We start from the raw sequence: 27,810 nt of genomic DNA, 5'->3' as shown, positions 1-27,810 counted from the left end.
TAACTCCATCTGGCATTTGACAGAATTGATACATAAGATCTTACAGCTTTTAAGGGTCCAAGATCAGTGCTTGTTGTCTTGAGGGACTGGAGAATCAAAGCAAAAAGCATTTCAAATTGTTTAAGTTCAACATTAAGGCCTAAGCCAAGTAGAATTTTTGTATACACAGCTGTAATCTAGCTTGACATGGATTTATGAATTTGGGTGAATTTTCTTTCCCCAGAAAACAGGTACATGTTCCATACAGCTCAGGTATAGTCTGAGCTCTGGGTGACACTGCTGCAATGTGTTACCTTGAAGCTACAATTAAGTCCCATCTGATATTTGCTATACTTTAGCCATAATGTTTTAAATGTCTGAGGGAAACCATTACTCATTAGCTACCTGCATCACTGCGTGCTGCATTTTTCACTCCTCGGTGTACCTCTACATAGATGGTAGCATGTGCAGAGTTCTTAAAAGTGCATTCAGAGTTATTGCTAAATATCTCTGGAAATGAAGTAGCAAACACAGTGTAGATGCATGAAGAGCTTTACAAATAAAGAAAGGTTTCCAGACATTTATTTCTGGAACTGTACACCAGGTATTAAAGTACAACAAATACAAAATAATGCTCAAAAAAATCAGTGTTTATGTACAAATATTAAAACCAATGCAACAACAGCGACTTCCTCTTGAACATCTGATACTAAAACATGTTCCGATTGTCACTTGATTTGTTGTTATGCACAGGGTAGTTACTTTGAACTGAGAATAACTGGAATCTCTGTTTTATTAGGAAGACTATAACCATTCCTACTTTATTGTACAATTGATAGCATCTTCCTCCTTCTTTCAATGAAAAATAGGAATAATAAAAATAGTAACCTTGTCATTATCTTACAAATTACTGTATTTCGTTTCCCTGTCTGTAGATGATGTGCTTGTAATGCTGGGCAAATAGCGTCCCTGTTGGTCAGTTTATCCATTAGTTTACATTCAAAGTTGAAATACTCATTAGAGACTTTGGTTAAATTAAGTAGTATCACTGTGTCCTACTTGAACTGAAGTTTTCCTATATTTTTGCCTCTTAGTTTCAATTGCACAATTCACTGACCTAATTGTACACAATTTCATATTCTTCAAACAGTATTGTACATCCTTCAAGTAAATTCAGCAGTTTGACCATTACAAGAGGAAGACTAAACACTTAAGAACCTAGCATGGGAAGATGACGTGTGACCAACTGTGGTATTGCTATAATCACAGCACCAGTTACACTTCTACATGAATCTGCTACCCTCTTCAGATTCCCTGTACATAAAAAGAATACATCTAACCAACACTGCAATTGCCCATTATGGATTTTTTGGTTTGTTTGTATGAAGAAAACACGTGGCAAAGGACAAAGAATTCATCACAGTTTGTTACAAGAATTGTGCTTCACTGTGTAATAGCCAAGGCATTGTAATTTCTTCACATGGTTGCAATTCAGTTATCTCCATGCTGACTTTCAAAACACAATTCTTTTAATAAACAGTAACAAGTTCTCCATTTAAATGTTTAAAACGAGAGAAAAAAAGTAAGTCCAGCTTTTAAAAGTAAAGTTCAATAAATAGCTATTTTACATGGATAAAGTCATAGTGGTACAAATTTATGGATGTCACATCAAGCATGCACAAAAATGTTACTATACACAGAAGCAGTCAGAAAATATTGAAAGAGATATCTAAAAAGATATGAAGAATTTACATATTTACGAAATCTTGCAAATTATTGCCTCATTTTAACAAGGAATTAAAAGTAAACGATACCAGCTAGCTAGCCAACAGGCTAAATAAGATCAGCATTTATATTAGACTACCTGGAAATCATTTTTCTCTCATATCATTTTCTGAATTTTGGTCAAAGTCTTTATTAAATAACTAAAGTGTCCATTCAACTTGCTGACAACCCAAACCTTAGACAAGTCTCTGCCTACTTTAAGAGCCCAGCAATGCATAGATAAACTGAGTATATTACTGCATCAACTAATGAAAATGGGCAAGTTCACTTAAGTGCAACTGGTATAAGCATTCAGTTATCCTTGTATGATTTTTATATAGACCAGCCACTCACTGTAAACCCATAGATAAACTTGAATGTATAACAATGGGAAATTACGGCCAGAATTCTACAAAATTACTTAAAATGGGCTGATTCATAAACAAAGGAAACAAGGTACAAAGTTCAGCACAAAACACAGCAGTAAGAAGCTGAGAACTTGGCTAAAAATGTCAAGAGTACAACACAGGGCCAAGGCTACCCATTATTTACTGTGTACTTACTAAAGTTATGTATTTCAGATGTTTAAGTTAAGAACTGATTACAAAATCATATCTACTTTTGTCCACTGTGCTAAACTAATTTGTTTTTAATATGATAAATGTGCTATTGCATAAACACTTCAAAGCAATCTTCATTACAATGCTGTAAAGAAAACTCCATATGCTGCATCTGAAATTTGGGATATCAATGCAGTTCACAGTATGCGTAATAAATACCCTCTTCCCTTTCAAATATTAAAGTCACTACCTTCTAATTACTCAGCACAACCTTGAAGCAACTATTGAAAATATCAACAACGCAAACTTAATTGCTTGAATAATGAAAACAAAATAGTGGCAATTAAACTTGTAATACAAACAGTGCAAAGAGAAAGTATGGAGGGACAGGAGCAATCTACTGAAGGGAGGTTCAGGCTTTCATTAGAACACCCTGTAAGTTGTATGCTACAACATGTTACAAGCCAATACTATGCTTGGTTCCTGCAGCAATTGGAACAAACATTTGCAAGACAAACATCCTGGATGGCTAAATTGCACTCAAGGTTCAAAATAAAAAAATGTTAATGTCACTATTAAATGAAGTTAAATAGTTGCTTTTATGGGATGCATTTATACTCATCCTTTCCTATTTGACCACAGAAGTGAAGTGCCATTTTGAAGCCAATGACTTGCCAAAACAAATAAATGCAATCCACGGTCAATAAAAACTTTCAAGCATGTACTTCAAGGTTCTACTATTACTATATAAACTAGATAGTCCCTCAAAACTATTAACACTTAGAACTGCAGTGCTCCAAACAACTTAAGATGTCTTCCAAATGTAGATTGTTTAGTGGTAAATCCTAAGCTGTGCAGACTGTAGCGTTATACATCAGCTGCCTTAGGAAAGTTAAGGTACACGATTGCATTACTCTCCAAAGTTGTGGACAAACACCTTCCAAATACAATATAGCCTAAAACTCATCTGTTTGAGCCAGTAAGTTTAAAGTACACAGACGTCTATGGCAGCATGATTACTTCTCTGTAAGGTAGCCATGACCTTTAATTTTGCAACAGCATTCAAGTGTAGATCTTCACTTTACTCATCTTAAGTCCCCTTGTGCTAGCTTCCACCAACATGAATTTGCTGCTTTGTAAACTGAAGTGCTCTAGTTTAGTATCACATGAGAGAAGGTTCCATTTAAAAAACATCCTTGTATGTTTGTGCAGTTTAAAATAAACAAACCCATCCCTGCCTTTATAAGGGGGGGAAAAAAATGCTACATTGAGCAGGGATCAGGATCGGTACCTGTAAACATTGTTATTCCACTGCATCCATTACGGCAAAAAGTAACTTAATAAAAAAGCCACTCCAATCTGTTCAGAACTTCTGTGCTGGTTTTGAAACGGTGACCTCCGTCTACAGGCTTTAGGAAAAAAAACTGAAGCAGAGCTTAAAGCTGCATCACAGAGTTCTCTTAGTCCCAAACTCTGCCACACATCCTATGACATTTCCACATTTATGGACTGAAAAAAGAAATTACTCTTGATAAATCAAGATATAGTTCTATACATACAAAGACATCACTGATGTCATAAAGTTCAAACTTCCAGTGAAAGACTAAGCAAACCTGATAGCTCCCATCAAGTTTACTACTACTGCATAAAGTACCCACTGTCTGTTTAGTTTTCCACAGTCATTCTGAATGAAGGGCAGCATGTTGGTGGAGAGAGTGGGTATTGATAAAACCATTTGTCTCATTTGCAGATAAACTGCTGAAGTCAGCCACTGAAACAGCCATTTTGGCACTGGTAATGTGGTGTGTGTGGTTCTCAAAGTCCACACCAAGGTTATTTACAGAGACATCATTCATGAAAGACTCTGGGACAGAAATCCCCATTTTCAATCTCTTCGCAGGTCTTTCTGCCTCCTCACTGCACATGTTCATTTGGTTTAGCTCTGAGTGATAAAAGCCAGTCTCAAATAAATTAAAACAATCACTTTCACCATTGCTAGGCAAGTTAAGCAATTCTTCTGTTCCAACAGGCACATGATTCACTGGCGCTCGGGGTAAGCTGTCCATGGGAGGAAAAGCATCATCCAGGCAGTTCACATCTGAAGTGTGGCAGACCGTAGCTACACTGTTTGTCAGTGCTGGAAAACAGATGAACACAAATGCAAATGAAATAGCTGTTTGCGTAGTTCCAACATAGATTTTTTTTTTCTTGATTTACCTGTCAACTCATTGGCAGTGATAGAGTTCAGAATGCTTAGCTGTTGGTCAGGAATGGTTTCTGTTCGACTATTAGATGTTAAGGCTGAAGAATGCACTGCTCCTCCAAGGGATTCTGCTTCATCTACCAAACGATCCATGTAGTCCCTAAAAGAATATTGCATCCATAATTTATTATGTAACTAGAAAACAAGACCTATAAATGATGATAGATTTAACTTCAGTTGCCATAGCCCCTGAAGCTTTACACTGCAATGACAGAAGTGGGGTGGGGGGAAGTCTTCTGTATTACATAGATTTGCAACAGAAACACATTCCAAGAACATTTTACTTACGTAACTCCTGGATGATGGTTATATTTCTTCTTTCCAAATCGTGTCTGCTGAGCAAAGTAATCATAACGTTCCGACTTCTTCCACATGTAGTAGAAAGCCACACACTCAGCAACTGTTCTGGTTCTTACCTAAAGGGCAACAAGAATTGACAAGATTAATGCAAAGGTTTAAGTTTTGTCATCTTCCCAATTCCCACTCCTGCAATATTGTTTGTTTTTATTGTTCTGGAACAAATCTTTGCAGACTTCAAATAGACCTATAGTTTCAAGTATTACATTTGTTCTACTCAATGCATTATTGGATTTTTTTTTCTTAATCTAGGTTGAAGCTCTATCTACATCTGAAGTACTTAGACATAAGCATTTTTTAAACTGTAAGATATACCCTTTCTTGTGAGGGAAAAAGCTGAGCAAATGAATGATCTAAGAGGAGTGAAGTACCAAAGACTCTGGATATGTATTTCTTTGAGTAAAGTCCAGAACTGTGGAGGCTTTGGCAACTGAGCTGTCAAACCAGAGTAGTAAATGCTTAAACAAAATAAAAGTGTACTCTTGTTGAGAAGGTAGTAAGGACTGAAAAGACTCATTCTCTCTCGTTGTTTGTCTCTTTCCCCAAAATGGAGGTAACTATGTGAAATCAGATTCTTGGGAGAAAAAGTCATTACTTCTACCTTTATGTACCTTTTTATGCAGAAACATTTTACATCATCATCACATTATCCACAGTTCCGGTTTTACAACTCTATCCAATATACAACGCTATCCAATACAGTCAGGCAGTAAAATATATTTGAGTGCTCCACATATACAGAAAGATCAGTGGCGAATCCAAAATGCCTTGGGGGCAGTAGTAAACCCAAGACATACCTTCCTGGTATGTCTATGCTAGTCTAGGCATAGACATACCAGGAAGGGGAGGAAATTAGCAGATGTCCATATGCTAATGCATGAAGTCCCAGTTAACAAAGCTGCGCACTGCAGTGATAAGGAAACACATCTTGTTAAACTCCTCCACACACTAAATCTTGTCTAGCTGATACTTCCTGTGCACAACTGACATCACCTTATGCTGGATCCCAGAACTTTCCCTAAACTTTCTTGCCTTTTGCCTGGCAAAAAAACCCCATCAGATTTCTTAGACAAATTCTGGACCATAGTGACAGACACATCAACACACATGTTTGGTTCCGTGTTGAAAAATACATTTTTAATCTCTGATGCGTTAATGCTTATTGTTAAAGTCCATTTAAAATCTGAACTATCCAAATTATTTAGGATGGGTCAAACCAGGTACTGGCTAAGACCAGCAGATAGTTGCTGAACAGCAACCACAACCCTATAACGTTCACCTGAAATACAGTAAAGACTCCAAAAGAAAGAAACCCTTTAATATAGTATCAAAAGCATAAAGGAGGTATACAAGACATTTGGAAAGATTGATATTGTCAATTATTGCTTTTTGATAAAAATAACAAAAAGGCCTATTCTTCAGGCACAGAGAAGTCAATCAGAAGCAACCCAGACCAACATTAGAACTCATTTTTTGCTCAGAAAAGAGAGTGTTATGGATGACTATACCTTATGAAAACACAGAACTCAGCCTGATTCTGTAAACTTGCACCTTCTGGGTGATAGAATAAATTAGGCAAAGATGCATTCTCCCCTCCTATACCCATGGCAAAGAAATACTGTTCACTTCTAGGAAAGGCATTAATTTAATCTGAATTGTAATGCACACACATGAATAGAAGTAATGTCAACTTAAGTTGATTTCAGAGACAATATATTAACTCATCTCACAATGCCTAGTATTTCAAATGACATTTGGAAATACAAGTAAAAAGAAAGGAAAAATAGTTCAAAAATGCCGAACTTATTTTAATATTGTTCTTATTTCCCTCTTTTGTATGGCTTCTGACAAACGGATTGCCTTCATATAGTATCATACAATTTACCAACTCGTCTATTTAACTGTAAAATACTTACCTTGTTTTTCTGTATGAGATGGAAGTCTTTTCCATACATCAGAAGTGCATTTTCAAAGCTTCTGCATTCTTCTTCTGTCCATGCTGTCATCTCTTCTAGATAATTATAAAAGTAGCATGAGAAACTTGATTTCACTCATTAATCTTTTACGAAGAATAAAAATTTTATTCCTAATGGATGAATATTCAAATGCATTCTAAAAAGAAAGTAATTCAGTTATTTAGATCATTTTATTTCCCCTACTGACAAACTATCCTACCTGAAATTTCATGTTCTTCTTTACAAAGAATGATCTAGAAGTGTTTGATTTCAGAAATCTTTCATACTTGAAGGCAAAGGATATTTCAAAGGTTTATTGTTCTTAATACCTTTGTCATCAAAAAATAGTGATTGAAAAACATCACTGAGATGGTAAGTGTGATAATTTTTCTCAGTATTTCTTGTTACACAGGATACAAGGAACAGTGGTTGTTGGAAAAAAGAGCAAAGGAAAATCCTGTTTTGATGGATGGCCCTATTCTGAGTGAGCACCACAGCCAAGAAGGCCTGACAGAGCTCAGCCCTGCTGTGCAAACCACAGAGCAGTGCTAGGCCCATACCCTCCCAGGCACTCAGCAGTCTAGGCCATGTCTTACCCAGGAGCCAAGTACCAGCCTGGATGCCAGCTGCAGTGCATGGCACTGTAAATCACAGCTGAGACACAGGGTGGGATGAACTGCCATCAGGAGGGCAATTCCAACCTGACACTGACAGCCAGATGGATCCAGCACGAGACAGACTGCCCAAAACATACAACACCTTGCCTGATATCATAAACCCCCGCTGAGGTAGTTTTTCCACACTTGGAAAAGGCATAATGCACCATGGAGCCGTGCCTCAGCACTAAGCCCAGGTCAGGAAGCCATACAGCACCAACTGGCTGGGACTATAGTTAACATGATCCAGGCTTTTGAAAAATAAGGGACATCAGGGAATCCAGAAAAAAACCCCAAATAACCACCTGGTCCTAAAGAGCCACAGGGGGTCACTTCTAACCCTGTCAGGTCTCTTAAGGAGAAACTGCAAATTTCTTTTCTCCTCTTTTTTTTTAATAATTAAGCCCACATTTTCTAAAACTGGATTTTGGTTTGACAAACAACAACAAAAATCATTCAAGATTCTTGTTAATTTCCTATCTTGATTGTAGCTTTGGGTATATGTATAAGTAAGGAGGGATTTTTCACATCTCTCACATTCATAATGGTGATTCAAAAAGTTTCCACTCAACTAAAATTTAAAGCCAGTGGGGCAAAATGCATTTACACATTTCCAAGTATCTCTGGAAGCAGACACTGAAAATTAGACCTTTTTGCTTCCAGATAAAAAGCAATAATCACTCTACTGCACAGTTGTTTTTTTTCTTTCTGGGCCCCATTAATTTTGCATTCCTTACTACAGAGTTCTCAGCTTTTGAAGAGGAGAAAACATCCCCATGGAAAGTCTCACTGCTAAGAAACTCGCCTTGGAGTGGTGTATTTTTGATTTCCATACTGAAAACAGTAGTGAACTTCAGTGGGTACAGCAGATCACAGTATAAAGGCTACTTGAAGAGACAGACACTGACAACATTACAGAATCACAGAATCATTAAGGTTGGAAATAGACCTCCAAGATCATGAAGCTCACCCTTTGATCAAACACCACCATATCAACTAGACCACAGCACTAAATGTCTTATATCCAGTTGTTTCTTCAACACCCCCAGGGATGGTGATTCCATCATCTTTCTGGAAAATCCAATTCAATGTTTAACAAGCCTGTCCATGAAGTTCTTCGCCATATCCAATATAAACTTCCCCTGGGGCAGCTTGAGGCCACTTCCTCTCATCCTGTCACTGGTTTCTAGGGAGAAGAGGCCAATCCCCACCTGGCCACAGCCTCCTTTCAGGCAGTGGTAGAGAGTGATGAGGTCACCCCTGAGCCTCCTTTTCTCCAGGATAAACACCCCCAGCTCCCTCAGCTGCTCCTCACAGCACTTGTGCTCCAGACCCTGCCCCAGCTCCATTGCCCTTCTCTGGACTCTCTGCAGCCCCTCAGTGCCTTTCCTGCAGTGAGGGCCCAGAGCTGGACACAGCACTGGAGGTGTGGCCTCAGCAGTGTCCAGCACAGGGGGACAATCCCTGCCCTGGCCCTGCTGGCCACACCATTGCTGATCCAGGCCAGGATGCCATTGGCCTTCTTGGCCACCTGGGCACAGCCTGGCTCATGTTCAGCTGCTGTCACCAGCACCCCCAGGTCCTTCCCAGCCACTCTGCCCCAGCCTGTGGAGCTGCCTGGGGCTGTTGTGACCCAAGGGCAGGACCTGGCACTGGGCCTTGCTGAACCTCTCACAATCGGCCTCAGCCCATGATCCAGCCTGCCCAGATCCCTCTGCAGAGCCTTCCCGCCCTCCAGCAGATCAACACTTCCACCCAAACTGGTTTTGCCTGCTAATGGACAGAGAGTGCACTTGATCCAGATCACTGACACAGATACTAAACAGAAATGCCCCCAGTACTGAGTTGTGGGGAACACACCAGCAGAGTGTAATTCCATTTACCACCATTCTCTGGGCTCAGCCATCCAGACAGCTCTACCCCAGCGAAGAGTGCCCCTGTCCAAGCCATGGGCTGACAGCTTCTGCAGGAGAATGCTGAGGAAAATGGTGTCAAAGGCTTTACTGAAATCCAGGTAGGCAACATCCACAGCCTCTCCCTCATCTACTAGGCCTTACTCCTCCATCTGTCCCTTACAATTTTAAGGAAGGTATGACAATTCCATTTGAACTGGGGATGGGGTATGGGTAAGGACTGCTAGTCCTTAGGATGGAATTTTGTCCTCTAAGCTGATGCCTCAGGTTTTATATGTTTCAGATGCTGTGCTGCTTTAGTGTGCAGTTCTGAGCTTCATATCAAGGGATGGTGAGCTCTCTTCACAGAGTAGGCAGACAAAACAATTCCTTTCCTGCCTTGGCACCAAGGACAACCAATCCAAATCTAGGCACAAGAGCATAAACAATGGCAGAATGAGAGAGAAAAACAAGAAGGATGGAAATTCATAACCTAAAGCTATAACTGGACAATTAACTCCAATATGCAAATGAATCAGAACTTATAAAAGTGACAGACCTCATCTCTGGTTGCACATTTTGTGACCATTTTGGGTTCATCTTGTGTGTAGCCCTGGCTGGGCTCTTGTACTGCCCAACGTGTACCCATTAGGCCTTTTAACAAATCTCTACTCTGTTCTTTAACTCCATCTAGCCTCTATTCTAGGTCAGCCTTCACACACAGAAGAACAGAGGTATTTTTCAATCCTGAAACAGGAACCTAAATTCCAGAGAGGTATTGGACTTAGGATACAGCCCTACAGCTGACACTTTAAGGGCTACACAATCTCTTCTTGTACATGACTTTTTAAAGCATTCTTCTTATAGTCCTTATTGCCCCCTTCAGCCTGACCTTAGTGTCCTGATTTTGGCTGAGATAATTTTCTTTCTAGTAGCTGGTAAAGTGCTGTGTTTTGGATCCCATATGAAAACAATATTGATAACACACTGATGTTTCAGCTGGTGCCAAATTGTGCAATTAAGGACACTTCAGTGTCCTGTGCTCTGCATTGCTCAGGTGCCCCAGAGGCTGGGGGAGCATGGCCAGGAGAGCTGACCCGACCTGGCCAAAGGGATGTTCCATACACAGACCAGCATGGCCAGGATGTGAGCTGGGGGGAGCTGGCTGGGAGGGGCAGGAGCTGCTGGGGGATGGGCTGGACATCAGTCAGCAGGTGCTGAGCACCTGTGTCACTGTGCATCACTGCCTCCCTGGGGTTTTATTCCTCTCTCTCTTCCTTTCATTACAGTTACTACTGTCACCAGTATCACTAGTATTCTTACTGTATTCTTTTTTTGTTTCCATTATTAAACTATTTGTAGCTCAACCCTGAAGTTTTACTTTTTTCCTCTAATTCTCATCTCCACCTGGAACGGCAGTGGTGGGGCAGAAGTGAGTGAGCAGCTGTGTGGTACTTCAGTTGCCAGCCGGCGTTCAACCACTCAGACACCTGTGTCTCACAGCACCTACACTGCACACACTCAGCTTCCCTCTGGATCTGAGGGCTATCTGCCAGAATATCAACTTACTGCAGAGCTCATAACCCTTTCCACTTCCCACAATACACATGCAAAAATAAAGGACAAAACCCCATCTTTGTTAAATGACAGACTCTGGTTTTCATCTAAGGGATTAATAAATAATAAGGACAAACAAGATGGAAGCCCATTTTCCAATGCAGACTCAAGGAAAGCTTTCCATGCCAAATGGAACTATACAATAAAGCCTGTTCAGGGCTGGCATAGCACAAATGTTAGCAGAGAGTGGGGGCTTATTTATGTACCAACCTACATTCTGATTTTGGTACAAATGTCATCAGACTGCAATCAATCACTATCTCAAAGAGATACTAAATTAATAGTAGGTGAGAACTGCTTTATAGCAGCAGAATCGCATCTCTCCCCACCCTTCTCCTCAATCTGTTTCATTGTTACAACAGCCGTGGAAGAAAGAAGGGAAGATCAAAAGCAAATCCTCAGCCTTTCTACAAATGGCAAACTTCTGTAGCAGAATTTTCAACTGGCCAACTGTGAGATTATACCTAATTAGTGCTAAAATCATCATGACAGGGATGCACTTGATAATGTTATTCCTACTCAAGGATTTTCCACACAACTTTTTTCTTTTTTTTTAAACCACACTTTTCTGAAAAAAACAGGTATTCCTTACCCTGAGATGCCTTTCCATTTGAGCAGTATCTCTCAATTGCTTCTTTAACATTATGGCTGCTTTTAAGAAGTTCATACAGTGCCTATAAAATAAAAAAGTCTTTAGAAAAAGTCTAAGTTTTCTAATATCCAATCTAGACTCCAAAACTAGTCTTCCAGTGAACTTATCTAGTGTAAAAAAATAAAGGATTTATCTTTACATATAATGAAAATTTAAAAATAAGAGCCAAAACCAAAATCACCCAAAAGCTGAGGCAAGATTTAACTAAAAAAATATAAAACACTATATGCAATTATTAAAAAGGCTGAATTTGTCAACAGTATGACAATCAGAAACATCACAGCTCACAAGGCTGGTAACATTCAAATACTTAAGATTTTTAAGCATGTGCTTAAAAATTTTAAGTAAGATCCTGGCTTCATAATATCCAACACTGAGTAGCAGTGCCTTTATAGTACAAAGCGGAGAAGGAGACCGCAAGTTAATTACAGAGCTCTGTGTCACAAATGGAACAGGATATAAAACCTACTTGTTCATTGTCCCGTGTATGTAGTCCTTCAGGAATCCTGCCAATCATTTTTTCATTTCCTGTTCTTAAGGAGGTTTCAAAAAGGTATTCTTTAACTTTACTTTCTGAGATCACATCAGGTTTCCAAAGTAAATGGTCTTCATTTTCATAAGCTGATAAAATAGAAATCCATTCATGCCATGTATAACATTTTTAAGGCTGTAACATTAAAAGCTATTTCACAAAGAACAGGAACACAGAAGCAATCAAATCAAGCATGACCATATCACTTTTAAACTGCAGATCACTTTAGCTAATTAGTAATTTTCAACTAAAATTTGCCAAAAATTACATAACAAAATGGCAACCTATACGGCAATGCGGTGATTTGTTTTTTCATTCAGTAGCAATTGAATGCTGTTAAGAACTTGGTATGCTGGATGCTTTAAGTGATTAGGATGTACAGTCCTCCACAGTACATTGAAATGACATTTGCGATTCTCAAATAGCTTATTTCAAGGATGATACAACACACAGGAGCTGACCCGAAACTTTGTTAGTCTGTGCATATGTTTCAATTCTAGATTAAACTATAAATCCTTTACTCTGATCAATAGAGGTGATTAGCATTGCACATCATGTTTTATGTACTCTCTTGGCAATACAGAATTTGAGTTATTTAATTCAAACATAGAATCCTAATGGCTGTTACAGCAGAAAAGATGGAGATGCTCAAAGCTCTCCTAAAACTGCAAGAAACAACATTAGGCTAAGGTGAAGAAAAAAATGATACAAAGTTATTTTATGGTTTAACAACACAGAAAGCTTTCAGTCAGACATGTTCCAAGTGTAAAGTTTATAGGAGTGCAGAACTGCTTTCTGGCTCAATTCTGGTAGCTGGATTACACAGCACAAATATAAGCCCCTATTTGCCATCACTAGTTCTTCATTTAACCCTCCAGCCCTACTACCAAGCCCAACCTTCCAGAGTGCTGGTGATACTCCTCTTCAGTTGTCTTTATCAACCAGGACAACACAGCGCTTTTTGCTGGAGTCCATTACTATAACCTCAAAAGATGCTCCTTGAGCTCTCTGATCTGGCAGCTGCCCCTTTGCTCTTGGTCATGCTATCAGACAACACTTTCACTGGTTCTCTCCACTACCAGCTCATTACAGAGAAAACCGTCAGACTGACCCCTCCTTTGTCATCTTCTGGTTCTAAGAACTTCCTTAGTTCTTGGCTAAGGATAATTCAAGATGTGGAAATAGTAAAAGAACTACCCACATAAATCCAATCCTTACTCCTCCATTTTTCGCAACCCACTAGCACCACACTTGAATCTTAAAAAATTGGAGGCTTTCCTAGATCTTAATCTACACGAAGATACTCACTTCCTAACACTTCCAGCTCCATCCCTACCAAACATTCTTCTTCTCTATTGCAAAGGATTATTCCTCAAAAGAGCAAGTGGCACTGTTGAAAAGATTCAATATAATTCACTCAAATAATATCCCCCTTAAATGTTCAAGAACCTTACAGAATATCAAAAATTTACAGAAAAAAACCACAGAATGCCCTTCATTTATTATTACATCACCCTACCTGTTTCTTAATTTCACAGCTGTTCCACCCATGAGCAAAAATTTTCGCATTATTTGCCTTTTTAATTTCACAGATATATGTGCTATGTTTCTAAAGAAACAAAACTCTATCAAATAAGGATCTTTTTTTCCACTCTAGCACAACTGCAGTTTTTAACCTAAATTTGCACTGGAGTAACATCATACTTAGAACACCTAATATTTAAGACACAGTATAGCAGGGCCTATACAAGGAAATTTATAATAGCTTATTGCTTTGTTTTCCATACCAATTTCGTAACTCACATGATTTTACCTGCCAAAAAAAAACACAAGCAAGGAAAGAGACTGTTTTGAATCACTTCAGTGTAAACTAAGTTACATGCTCATGGACCAGCTATGATTCTCCAACAAAAGTAACTCCTAACTCCTACAGTCAGCTGACACTTGGTATTACCAGACACTTCAGAATTAAGCCTCTAGTTTTGACATAAGAATGTCCTCTCTAAGTTGGAGAGTCACACTTCTGAGGTGTAAGTATACAGTTGTGCTACTTCCATTTTCTAGTACCTTTTTTTAATGGTCTCTGAGACTTCAGCTAGGTAATTGAACTGACCCTACAAATTTAAATAACATTCTTCCATCAAGAGCTATGTACAAAGATAAAATAAGAAGTAAAACAATTAGAAGAACATACCCTTTTCATCATCACTGCATCTGCCAAGGTAAGCTGGAATTTCAGCCTGGTACTCTGAACCAACCATTATTTCCTGAAAATGTAATAAAAATGAAGAGAAAAAGTGATCAACAATATTTTGCGTATACAAGTATAAATAATGTCATTAACCTGCATGTGACATAGAATTCCTGAATGAAGGTACAATTTTAGATACACACTAAAAATCTTACTAGATTTTTTTAACAGCAAAGTTCTAACTTTAAAAAATATAATTATTACCTTTCTCAAATCTTCAGATGAATTACCACTGTCTGCCTCTACATCTTCACCATCAGATTCCTTATCTCCATCACAGGTGGTGTTTGCTTCAGAAACAAAGAAGTTTGCTTTTAGCTATGAAGAATTTTATGTTCAAGCATAAAACTACAAAATATCATTTACTTTTGAAAGGAGCACCTGCTTTAACTCAGGGAGACACTTATTGTGTGTCTGTTGATCCAGATTTTTACCAAAACCAAACTAGAATGAAGTCAGAACTACCTGTGTTTGTATATTTGGTATTTGTATTTGGAACTATCTGGTATTTGTATACTGCAGAACTGAAACATTTATCATCATTGCTAATGACACAATCTACTATATTTCCAACTGCCAAAAGGAAACAAGATTTTTCTTTTGGTTGATTTTCTCAATAAAAGCTTATACATAGAGAAAAAGCAGAAAACTTCCAGCGCTATGACATAGCCTCAGGTTAATCACAAAGAGAATAAAGCTGAAGGCATGCCTTTATTACCTACTAAAACCTTTCAACAGAAGTTTTAATGGGCATTCACAACATTCCTTTAAACCAGGCTGCCTTAGCACAGAATGAAGATACAGGAGAGACATTCAAAATGGAGTAGGTAGAAGAGAGCAAAAGACTCCTTATTCCTCTTCTATCCTGGTTTTTTTCCCTTCCCTTAGGAAGAAATACAGCAGAGCCCTCCAAACAATTGAAATACATTACTCTATAGAATAACTCGTATTTTAGAATCTGGAACGCTGTGGCACTGGGTTCTGAAGCAGTTCTATTTTTATAGTTGTATAATCCCCAGCAGAAGGGAATCTACAGTTGTGACACAATTACACCTATTTTGTATTCTCCAACTTCAGAAAAAACATATTCATAAATTGGGCTGAAATTTTAGCTTCATCACAACTAAAACATCATGAACATCAGAGACAATATCCAAGACAGCATGGACTGATGGTCTTCTTCCATAGTAATTACTAAAATCACCAGTCTATCACTTTTTGGTTTTATGAGTAGCAAGCAAGGGGCTAACCTGAATGAATGGAACAATATGCTTGGACAATCAGGCAATTATTTTGCTCGATTGATGTAAACTTAAGGAAACAGTCTGCATTATGTATTAGATAATGTGTATCTTAAAACTTAATGTTATCTTAGAATCTGGGAAATGGACAGAGATCAGAAAAAAGATGGAACTGCCAACAGCACAGAGAACTAACATCTCCTTCCCTGAAATGGTGGATACTTGATCTTAAAATGTCTAGCTTAATGTTCTAATAAAGTAACATTCTGAAAGAAAACCATGACAGCAAAGAACAAAGATGACTGTTTCTTAATCCTCAGTACAGATGAGGGGCTAAACACGTTTGTCTATGAGGCTGCTGCACTTAAAATGTCATCTTCATTAACAGTTCCCAAGTGCCAGCATGTTTTGGAGTTTGTTTAACTGAAAAAGGGGCATTACAATTTTAAAGGTTTTTGTATCTCCCTTTCAATACAAATGTCCTGCATTTATCAGACAGCAGCATGCAAAGGGCTATGATTGCTGGTGACTGAGGCAGCACAATCCCTTTATTCCCCCCTCCTCTACAAAAATGAAGTCCCCCATGGAATACCTTAAGATATTTGCCAAATTAGAACTGTGATATAAGTCCTCCACACTGTTCTTAACTCTAGGACACCAGTGAACAAATGAGATGCAACAGGCAATGAGGAATATCTCATCCAGGTTGGATAACTGAACCACTGGTTCTTTCCCATCACAGCTCCATGGATAGTGAAATTCTGGTGGTCATGGGTTTACAGGCCCCATCCCATATAAAGCTACTTTGGTTCACCCCATGAAGTCCTATGGAAAAGTGCTTAGTGTGTGAAGGGAAATAATCACAAAGACACTGCGTCCCAGTTCACATCCACAGGCTGCACGGGGGAGTCACTGGCTTAAAAGCAGCAGCAAAAATTTTAGTACAGAAACACTAATTTAAAAGAATGGGTTACATGCTCATATAATTCAATAACATATGGAAAATCATGAAGGGTGTTCCTCAATACTGTATTAACTACTGACTGTACAGTCACTGTATTTATAGAGAAATGAATTTTACTTGTGATTTGAGAACCAAATGTGTTTTAGGTACTCAGTAATGCCAACCAAAGGCAATGTTCATGTACAAGATCCTGCAAATCACTGGTTTTCAACTCCTGGTCAGTGAGTAGTACTCCTCAATTTTGGTATTTTAAGGTATGAAGCTACATATAATGCTACAATTTTTTGAGTACTATTATAAAATTAGGTTTCCTACATCTTAGGGGCCGAGGAAAGAAGTCAGTAGCCTCATGTGAAGTAACTGATGGTGTCAAGTCATCAGCAGAGGACTGTGTTTCTTCATCATCACCCGACAAGAGGTCTTTAGCAATTTCCTCCTGTATCATTAAAATAAAAAAAAATGAAACCTCAGAGTGACTATAAAATACAGACTCGTGAGCACTTAGATTCAGCCAATTATAAGCCTCATTAATTAAAATGAATTACCTTCCCATAAGAAAATGTAGCAGACCCTACTCCTTTAAAGAAAAAGCTGGTTTGCTCCTACTAACTCTAAGAATATAACCTTTCATTTAAGAATCAAACATAGTGGTTCCCCTCTGTCTTCTATTAAAACAAATGCACAAGAATTAACTTCTGCAAGGATCAATCTCAGATGTTCCTCCAACTTCTCCCAGTAAGAAACACCAATGTAAACTACCTCACGTACTTAGCATTCTGTCATTCTTTGCATCACAGATATACTGAAGCTTTAGAAGCCTATACTGCCTCCTAAACTCTGGGAAAAAACCAACCAACCAAAAAAAATCCCCAGCCCAATTTTTTGTAGACTTTTGCCAAGAGGATACTTCTAGGTAACAAAACACCAAAAAAAATCTGATGCTTTTGTAGGTTAAAGAAACAATATTAAGAAAGAAAAGGCACACTTTCTCCACTCACAGATATGTTTGAACTCCTCTAACAGAGATCTGGAAGTGAAAGAACTGTATTAGACAACTAGCCGACTACATTTTTGTAGCCTCAACACAATCGTGAATCGTAATGAGAATCAGATGTGCAGAGCCATCATTATATCCTTCTTTCTGTGGAGTATACCATTACATCATACTCACAGGAAAAAAAAAGACATATACTTACTACTTGCATACTTCCTAAGCTCAACTACAAGCTGCACATGCTTTACAGCCAAAAATCAGAATAAAATCTCAGAATTTAAAGTTAACTTTCAAACCACAAAAACTGAAGTTTCAGGGTTTTGTATCAGCAATGCAACACATATAGTCACTACACATAAAACAGTCTCTCACCCCCCATGGCTGAGACCTTTCTGAAAGATTTGCATTTGAAAATAAAATTCCAAAGCATTCAAGAGTACATTTCCAAGTTATTTTCATACAATTTTTTGGTACTTGATGTGTGGTGGAAGTCAAGAGTTATTTCTGGACATCGCATATTTTATCCAAAAATCCCACTTCTTAACTAAAAATCCCACTTCTTAACTAAAAAAAACCGAAACAACTAACGAAACTGCTACTTAAAAGTTCTTTGCATGTGTTTCAGAAGAACTGTTGACATTTTCAGTTTTCTTTTGTACTAATATAGTGACACTAAAGTTGCTGTGCACCATTATCAGAACTAGATGCCCAATATCCTTGAAAGGTAAGATCCCAGAGTGACAATAAATACTGAAATTACCAAAGATGGGTATTTTATAACATCAAGAGATTATGACATGTAATTTAAAGCCATCTGGATTTCTGCTTTTAAACAACAATTCAAGTGAAAATTATTCTGACTTACTTTATCTAGAGTCATATCTGGAAGTTCATCTGCAAGTTCACTTGGAGAGCTATTTGCACTGGAACCTGGCATAACTGGAATCGTGGGCTCATAGCCATAGAATGCTAGTAAATCTTCCAACGGCATGTTTCCTTCCTAATACAAGAAGATTAACAACACTTCAACATATTGTCAATTACTTGTAAACAGTTCAGGCCTAAGAGAGTAAGACATATTTTGAAGAGCAGAAATAAAAAACAAACAAAGAAAAACTATGCTGAAAGCAGGAATGATTAAAGGTTTAAAATATTGTGATTCTATGATAACAATAATTCATAAACATGTCTTTTGGCATATAGTGAAGTTCTCTCAAGCTGTTGGGGAAGACATTTTACTGGATGCAACTAAAGAGTAAATATTAAAAATTTGCTTCTTATCTGAGTGATACTGTAGAACATGATTTGTCAATATTTATTCAAGAGAAATACAGAAAACCTTGAAGACTTCATTTGTACATAGCTACAGGTGCACATGTGAAAACCCCCACTGAAATAAACCAATACAGCAACTTCCAAACCCTTTCTTTCATCTCCTGCACAGTGTATTTTATATCAACCATTAAGAATGTAACAAGAGAAAGACAGCCAAGAAAAAGCAAAAAATCAAGCGAAAGGCTTGATTTTTAACTTGTCTTTTCCAACAGCTTTTGATCAAGTGATTCTAATAACTATCATCATACTTTCATCCTAATACAATTAATAAAACAATAAACAGTGAAGATTTTTTTGTTACCTGGTTCAAGACATCAGAGTACGAAAAATATTTTCACATATCTATCCCTTTAGAAGTTATACCTCTAAAAATGTATTGTTGAACTCATACACTGATCAAATTCCGTTTTTTCTTTAGCCAGGCAAGGTTTTAGTCCTGCAAAGACTTTTCACAACGGGTAAATAGAAACTCATGTCCAAGTCTTTCCAGGATATGGACTTAAAGTAATAAAGTGTTTGAGTGTCTCTCAGTTCTTCTTTCTTCTGTTACAGAAGCAGGAAGAGAATTTTGTGGAGTAAAAACTCCATTTTAACCATCAGACCTGGCAAACTGCTTCACTACTATAACAGCAAGCTCATTATCAGCAAAAATGTAATTTTAGAGGTAGTAAGGCAAGAAAAAAACATCAGGAGTAGAAACACTGTAAACTCCACATATAGAAAATCTGTTTTTACATGGACTACACAAACACAGCCTTGTATTTCATGCTAAAAAATACACTTTTTCAGAAGCACGCTGACCAAGACCTGCAGTTATGCTGAGGGGTGCAAGTGGGTTACCTAACAGTAAGGCAAATAGCATCAATTTCTGGGTGTTCAGTGTTCAGCAGGCATGTAGAATGCATGCTACACTGTCAGGGATGAACAAGAGGTGTAAATATGAAAAAACTTCTTATTAAGAAGTGTAAAATGAAATAGAAAAAGCCAAAGAGCACACTGATCATTTTGTACATCTGCTGAATGCTAGACTGATGAAACTAAGACATACACAGCAAATTAATGTGACCATTATGCATAAGCCAGGGTTGTTAGTTTGCATATTGGAAAAGTAAAACCTAACTGACATAATGAAACATAGCTAGATGTCATTTTAATAGCATGCAAAATGTACAGTTTCAATGTACAAGTGATCTTAGATAACAGGCCTCTAAAACCTAAGTCAGTGATTTCTCTACAAAAGCAAATGTGCTACTAAATCAAAGAAAATATGAGCACCAATACCTTTAAGAAGTTCAGCCTTTTCTGTGATAATGCGCTGCTACACCCCAAACTGACTTTTCTTTTATACTAACTGCAAATGCATTTTTGCAGAAACTGAACTATATAATACAAATTGAGAGGCAAGCTGAATATTCTTTTCACTAAAAATGTTACAATATGTATGAAAAGAAAAATATGAAATATGTATAGAAAACTACAATATGTACATTCACAAGGAAGAGGGTCTCTCTTACCTTTTCTAAATCTTCAATTTCAGAGCTGAAATTTTTGCTTTCTTCCATCATTTCCTCTTCTTCAAGAGTTCGCTCATCATCATAATCGTGTACCAACATTTCAGCAGATGGGTCAAAGTCATGATCCTCAGATGATAAAGAGCCAACTATCAAGAAAAAACTTAATGTGAGAAACTTTTTCCCCCATACCAACATAAGAAATTCAATCCCAGCAAAAAAAAAATTGCATTAATTCTCTTACAAACAGGATCAGAACTCTCAGTGGAGTAACAAATTTTTAACTACTTGACAAATTCAGCTGCTTCTTTAGATGACCTTTCCTTTTCATATTTTTAAGTAACAAGGACAGCTTTCTCTCTTGCTACAAACAGAATAGCAGGGAGAAGTACCTAAACGAGCAAAACTAAGTTTCAGGAAATACATCCCAAATTAGTATTTTACTGAATAAAAGATTGTTCAAAACACTCTTGAAATCATCATTAAGATACAAAGCACATACATCAAAAGATATCAGAAGCTGATATGCAAGACTGTCATCTATAGACTCTGATTTTATTGATCTGATTTATATGGTAACAAGCATAGTTTTTCACTAGCAAACAGGTAACTTAGGTTAAGAATTCACATCCTACTAATAGCAAAATAAGTGAGACTCGCTTCCAATTGCTTAAGCCTCACAAATGGATCTGCTAATAAAATTAATTTGTAGCACCAGATCTAGAAAAATAAACACAGTAGAATTTCAAGAAATGCTATGAAAAATACACTAAAAATAACAAAATGCTTCAAATGGATCACATTAATTAACAACCCAGTGTGATATCTCTGTGGTCCAACAGACACTATTCAATTACTGAAGACAAAACTCAGAAGTAATCAAAAAAGTACTATTATTTTAAATGCACTTTGTCATTTGAAAGATTATCATTAGAGTCTACTAATTTTCAAGATGAAAATATTCTGCATCAGTAGTCAATGTTCTACAGTCAAGAATCACCAAATTACAGGGTTGCTTTGCTCTTTAATGTTCACTTCTTTATGGCTTTCAGGTAGGAGGAAAAAGACAGATTAGTATTTCTCTTCCACTTCTGGCTTCCCCTTATATACTAGTGGTCTGTTGCAATCTTTAGCTTTCAAGCATCAAAGAAAGGTTTATCAAGAATTATTTCTATAAAGGAACTTCTTCAAAAGTTTTCAAAGAAGTAACTACAGATTTTCAACCCTCTTCAAAAAATAACAGAATATTCCTCTTTGCACTGCTTTGAGCCTTGAGACAGCTGTATATACCAACACTTCTGAACCCTAAAGAATGCAACTTTTCATCATTTATGCCGAGTATTCATTCTGTACACGTAGGTAATTGAACTTTGTTCAGCTTGTATAAGACAAAGCTGTCAAAGTTTGTAATATCACAGTGTAAAGAAACATTCAGGCCAAAAAAGCTTTTAATTCACGTGCTATTCATATTATGGTCTCACAGAACTTTCAGCACAGCTGATGTTACTACAGCTCCAATAATGACATTATGTGTTTAATCCTCCTGCTGTTGGCCATCACATCATGCTCAAGTTTTAAGAAAGTCTCAACTGTCTTAATCTAACATGCACTTACAAGGGTGTGATCAAAATTATTGATTCAAATTGCTTTTCGAACTCACTTTCCATTGAACTCAAGGGGAAGTTCTGTTCCAGAGACTCTAAATTAAAAAGTCCCACTTCTCCTGTAGTTCTGAAAGTTCAATACCCCATTTAAAATATTCAAAACTATATTGAAAAATACAAACTCAACAAATTTCATAGTAGTTAAAGATGATGACAAACACTGCAGAATGCATTTACATAGAAGCAAGTATGTTCCCCAAATACTTGAGAATAGCCCTGCTGATGTTAATGATGCTTGGTTGTATAACATAGTCCAAAGAACCTTAACAGCATTTAGTTACAGCCTTAAAAATTACTGTAAGTAATTTTTATGTTGTTATGATTTTAAACATTTTCTGTTATTACCAAGAAGTAAAAAATTTAGACAAGCCTGTAGTTATCAGCAACAAGAGAAGCTGTCTCTCTCCAAGCTATCTGAGGTGCTGCCTCAAAAGTGCTACACAACTCTGACTTCATTTTTGGTTCCGAGGAGCCAATTTCTAACTGCAACTGGACTTAAATGAAGGATTCCGTAGCGCACATCTCCTCTTAAAAACCTGGCAGGCGGTTAACAGCGTGCACACGAAGCCTTAGGAAAACTACGAGGGGATAAATTTGGGAAGGAGCAGCAACGAGAGCATGGCGTGCGGGCGACAGGCCGGGTGCCGATGCAGAAGGTGGGCGAGGACGAACCTGGACTCGAACTCCCAAAGGAAGCCTGCAGGGAAAGGAAAGAGCGAGATAAGAGCGGGCTCCCTGCGGCCCGGCAGCAGGCAGGGCCCTTCATTCCCCGCAGCCGTCGGAGGTGCCCCGCTTCCCCGCCACTCTGCTTTTCCCCGCTCCCCTCCAGCCTCAGCCCCAGCGTCCCGCCCTGCTGGCCGCTCCATCCCGCTCGCCCTCGCCCATCCCTCCTTCCCTCGCTCCCGCCTGCCGCTCTCCGTCCCTCCTCCTCTGGCACAAGGCCCCCCCCGGGGCCGCGCCAGGCCCGGCCGGCGATCCCGCTCCCTCCGGCCCCGGTCAGGCGGGACGTGTCACGGACCGGACCGGCCGCCGCCTCGTCCCTGCTCCCAGCCCGGGTCTCGCTCCTCCTCCCTCCCTCCGGGCGGTTCGCCATGGCCCGCGCCGTAGCGGCGACACCGCCGGCCCGTCCCGCGGCCCCTCCGCCGCCCGCGGGCCGCGCACCGGCACCGCGCCCGTCCCGCGGCCTGGTCGGGCAGGCTCCGCCGCCCCGGCCCCGCCACCCCCGTCGGTCCCGCCGAGCAGCCGCGGGGGCTCCTCCCCGGGGGTGCCGGGGCGGCGCGGGGGCGCTGCGGGCGCGGGGCCCCGCGGGGCGCCGGGCGAGCCCCGCGCCCGGCCCGCTCTGCCCGCTCACCTCCGCCATATTGGGACGATGGGCCCGAGCGGCGGCGCCGCGCCGAGTGCCCGGATGGCGCCGTGAGCCAATGGCGGCCGCGGGCCCGCCGGACCGTCCGTGCGGGCGCGGGGGGACCGGGCCGGGCCGGGCCGGGCGGGGCGGCGGAGGCGGGGCAGCGAGCGCCGGGGACCCGCCGGGACCCTCCTCTGGCGGCGCCGCCCCGGCCGGCGACGGCGCTCGGCCCGCCCCAGCCCGGCCCCGCCCGGAGAGGGCGCCCGCCCCGGTGGCGGGGCGGCTGCGGGGACAGCGAGCGGAGCGCTCGGGGTCCGCTAGGGCCCGGTGACTCCGACACCCCGGGCCGGGAGCGGACCCGCCCGTGTCACCTCGGTACCGGGTGCTGGTGTGCAGGAGAGCTGGCGTCACGCTGACCCCCACGCCATAAGTGTCAGGAACATGAAGCAGAACTCCAAAGCCCTCAGCCTTTCTCGTGTGCGTTGTCTCCCCTGACAAACAGAGAGAGTAAAATTTACTTTGCAGTATTTTTATCTAAAACGTGCCATGTCTATTACGTGCAAGTTATATCTACTCCTTTTTACACAATCATGGCATTGTCAGACCTGGCAGGGACCTCAGGAGATTCCCTGGTCCAAATCCCTGTCATAGGGTGCGCGTTCAATGTCTCAAGAGAGGGAGACTCCATGGCTTCCCTGGGCAGCCTGTTCCAGTGCGCTGCCACCCTCGATGTAAAGTTCTTCCTCATGTTTAGGTGGAATTTTTTTTTATTTTAATATATGGTCATTATGTTCTTGTGCTGTTGCTGGGCACCACTGAAAAGAGTCTGGCACCATCCTATTGCCTTTGAGATATTTATACACATCAATGAGATCTCCTTCCCTAGACTCAACAGGCCCAGGTCCTGTAGTCTCTCCTCATTAGCGATGTTATGAATGAGGTCCCTATATGTCTAAAATTTAGCAGCAATTTTAATTGAGCAGCAATTTTATATAAAATAATGCAATCAAATATAAACAAGCAGGTACAAAACAATTCGGCAGTGGTTCAGATAAAGCATAAGCAAAACCAATCTATCGGGGTATGGGGAGGGCTTCCCACCCTGCCTCACATACAAAAAGCAAAAGGATCCAAACACAACTTATATACTATATGCTAATACATATTCATCAATATTTTCCCGTAAATGTCCTCCTATTTTTGATTTTTGAAATCTACGCCACAATACTGCATAGCACATGCTCCACTTGTTTCTAAGGGGTCTTCTTTGGCTTTTGGTGGTCAATCCCAATGAAGGCTTCTCATCATCGTCACTGTCCTTTGAACAACCACACATGCGCTCCAAGTCTTGTGTTATAGAAGCCAGCATTATATTCCAAAAATAAGCCTTATTGTTTCATAGATAGCTGGAATAATTTCAATTTTGTCCATTTCAAGGTCAACTCTCTAATTATCCTATTCTGTTCTGGGATGTTATTTGTCTCAAACTACATCCTGCATCCTATTTTCTCATGAACATCTGAAAACATCTGTTTTGTGACACTAATTACATACCCTTTTCCTCTATTAATTTTTAAAAAATATTTTCTAAAATATTGATATAGTTACAATTGTTAGCATGAATCACATTCATTTATCAGAGATGCTCCATCCAGAGAGTCCCATGACCTTTGTTGCTCTTCACTGGACACTCTCTGGTACTCCTTGTCTTTTTTGTACTGAGGAGCCCAGAACTGGACGCTGTACTCCAGATGTGGCCTCACTAGGGCCAAGTAGAGGGGGAGGATCAACCTCTCTTGACCTGCTGGCCACACTCTTCCTGTTCTCTTAGTAGCAATTTTTTCCCCTCTACACATAAAGTTGGGTTGGGCTGTCTTTAGTTTGATTCTTTCATCCCAGCTTATAAAGACTGATGCTTTTAATTTTGGATTCATAAGTTCCTGCTTCTGGCCAAATTCCAATGGCCATACTTGCTATATTGAATATTGCTCTGCTGCAGGGGTGGTGTGTGTCACAGCAACACTCACAGGCAGCAGTGCCCAGGCTGTGTCCCACATGGGCATTGGGGAGGCTCGAGGCTGCACGCAAATGAATGGCTGCTTTGGATGCATCCTAAGTTCGGTTTGGAGACAGTGTAGAGATCTCAAGCTAGTTTAGATACCTGAATAGGAGAATTCTACAATGCTCAACTCATTCTGCTGGGACCTGTTGCTCTGAGAAACAGAGTAAATGAAATTTTGTCATGCTGCACTGCCGAGTCTAATGCAATTCCAGGACTCAAGCTGTTTGTATGCCTTCAAACTACACAGCAGCTACAATGTAGTCATACTACCCCCAATGTACTTGGGGTAGAATGCTGACAACATAAAAAACACACAAGTCTTTGCAGAAGCACGTTTTTATGAAAGTTATCACAGTCACTGGCAGCTTCATCGGTATCTCAACCTCTGTTGCCTGATCAGCCTCCATGTTTCTTGAAGTTACCTGATAAAAATGGTCAGCAACAGACAGATGAGCTATGTCAGGGCACACTGCACAATAAGAAGAAATAGTTGATCCTTTTCACTCAAAAATTAAGAAAGCAGATTTAATCTTTCCCACCTCTGACTTATCCAGAATGCCATTATAACACACAAATGCTACTCAGCGTTTCTAAGTTTTGTTCTCTCTAAATACAAATCCAGTTCCCTATACTTTTCAGCCTCAGGTTGGGTAAGGCAAATAGCTTCTCATGAACTCAGAATATGCAACATATACACAGGCCTGTTCATCTTATCAATAAAATTGCACAGAAAATGCAGCAGGAAAAAATCTCAATTCAGGAAAGTACATATTTGCTACTGTATACACTTTATTAATAGGAATGCTCTCCAATTTGGATGTAAGTACCTGTTTCTTAATTCCTGAAGTAGATTACTTCAGAGTCATTTGACTGTTTAACATGATTAAGCTTTTAAATGGTGTGCAATTTTACAGAAAACTCTATTGTTTATTTGCTAATTAAAATACTTTATCAGATTTAGAACTGAGTTTTTAAATGATAATTCAGTACTCTTTGAAAAAATAGTATGAGCTCTACCACAGCAGGTCATGATGTGTATTCCAGAGCTGCCATATAAGGTGCAGCAAGTATACTGGAGAAGCTACTGCTCAGAGCTGTGGACAGGGGGCTGCAAGGAAAATAAAAATTACTGGATTCTAAAGTATAACAGCAAAAATAATTTTCACTGAGATTTAGTTTTGCACTTAGAAATTGTAGCTATACAGAAAAACATACAAATATTTGCAATACTTAAGATAAAGAAAAGGAAAAAGTCTGGATCTTGATGGTTTGAAAAGAGCTGCTTTGATCCTGTATCACAGTGGGGTTTGTATTGTAATATCTATAATGCACATGTATTCTATGCTGTTACAAGATGTTTTACCTCCCAGTGATTTTTACTGAGTGCAGATCAGGATAAAGAGTGAGGATGGTGAATTACTGGGCTAGAATTGTTTTTAATAGAAATGGAAAGGAGCAGGGATGTGATTGCACCCCTGCTTTCTCAGTTTTTTCTCCAGGAACAGGGATGAGAACCTGAAATGCTTATAAAATGTAGCTTGGAAATAAAATCTTGTACTTTGGTGGAGTCTGGCATGGCCTTGGTGTGGAGCTTCTTCTGGAGCCCAGCGCTTTCACAAGTTTTTTCTGCCCTCTGCTCTGCCTCCCTGAATAGAAAGGCAAGGTGAGATTGCTCTTTCCATTTTTCAAGGACTCAGAATTAGACATGGCAGAAGAAAATACACCTATGCATATACAGAGCAAATAAAATAATTGCATCAATGCAGATGTAGTTTCCCATGGCCACCAAGCATTTTAAAACCCATGCAGTTCTGTATTTCAAGATGTCTTTTCCCTTGAATTGGAATCAAGAAGATGGGACAAAAATCTGCCTGAACTGCGCTGTATGAAGCAATGGAGGATGATACATTATATATGTTTTGGCTATATTTTATCATGTGATTTAATCTCAAACAAAAAATTGTTTCAATTAATTGAAACAGTAAAAAAAGTAGAAACCACTAAAATTAATTTTAAAAAACATGAAACAAAAAACCCCAGAACAAAAAACCCCAACAATGCAATGAAACAGAGCAGTCATAGATGGGGAATTTTAAGACAAAGAGGTCAGAAGCTTTAGAAAAAAATCTCTTGATCTGCAGCATTTTTTTCTCTTCATTCCTAAAGAAGGGTAAAATTTAGTCTTTTGCTTCCTGCACTCTTAGTGTGTGCTGTCA

The 27,810-nt window shown here is 39.5% G+C and overlaps 1 protein-coding gene across 3 annotated transcripts; it reads right to left on the bottom strand.

Moving 5' to 3' along the window:
* Positions 1–271: 271 nt before the first annotated feature.
* On the bottom strand, positions 272–23,646 carry MIER3 (MIER family member 3). 3 transcript variants are annotated; one of them, XM_030968522.1, is made up of 13 exons: positions 23,539–23,646; positions 22,860–22,884; positions 20,527–20,672; positions 18,543–18,677; positions 16,999–17,119; positions 14,683–14,768; positions 14,422–14,494; positions 12,165–12,316; positions 11,636–11,717; positions 6,840–6,931; positions 4,855–4,982; positions 4,521–4,666; positions 272–4,440 (listed from the first exon to the last, which is right to left on the bottom strand). In XM_030968522.1, the coding sequence occupies exons 1-13, from the start codon at positions 23,545–23,547 to the stop codon at positions 3,983–3,985; spliced, it is 1,653 nt and encodes a 550-aa protein (XP_030824382.1). In that variant the 5' UTR covers positions 23,548–23,646; the 3' UTR covers positions 272–3,982. The 3 variants fall into 3 exon arrangements, with proteins under 3 accessions (XP_030824382.1, XP_030824383.1, XP_030824381.1); XM_030968523.1 differs by having other exon boundaries at positions 6,840–6,934; positions 22,184–22,884; positions 23,539–23,640; XM_030968521.1 differs by having other exon boundaries at positions 273–4,440; positions 6,840–6,934.
* Positions 23,647–27,810: the final 4,164 nt, after the last annotated feature.

This window comes from Camarhynchus parvulus, chromosome Z (assembly GCF_901933205.1).
Source record: "Camarhynchus parvulus chromosome Z, STF_HiC, whole genome shotgun sequence".
NCBI classification, from domain to species: Eukaryota; Metazoa; Chordata; class Aves; order Passeriformes; family Thraupidae; genus Camarhynchus; species Camarhynchus parvulus.
Note: the sequence above shows the minus strand (reverse complement) of the source record. Positions and strands in the feature narration are given on the sequence as shown.

Excerpts from the sequence above, each read along its gene's own strand:
- MIER3 (XM_030968521.1), bottom strand. Across the intron at positions 14,495-14,682 it reads CATCTGAAGATTTGAGAAAG|GAAATAATGGTTGGTTCAGA; the intron begins GTAATAATTATA and ends TTACATTTTCAG. Across the intron at positions 12,317-14,421 it reads ATGCAGTGATGATGAAAAGG|CTTATGAAAATGAAGACCAT; the intron begins GTATGTTCTTCT and ends CTATTTTATCAG.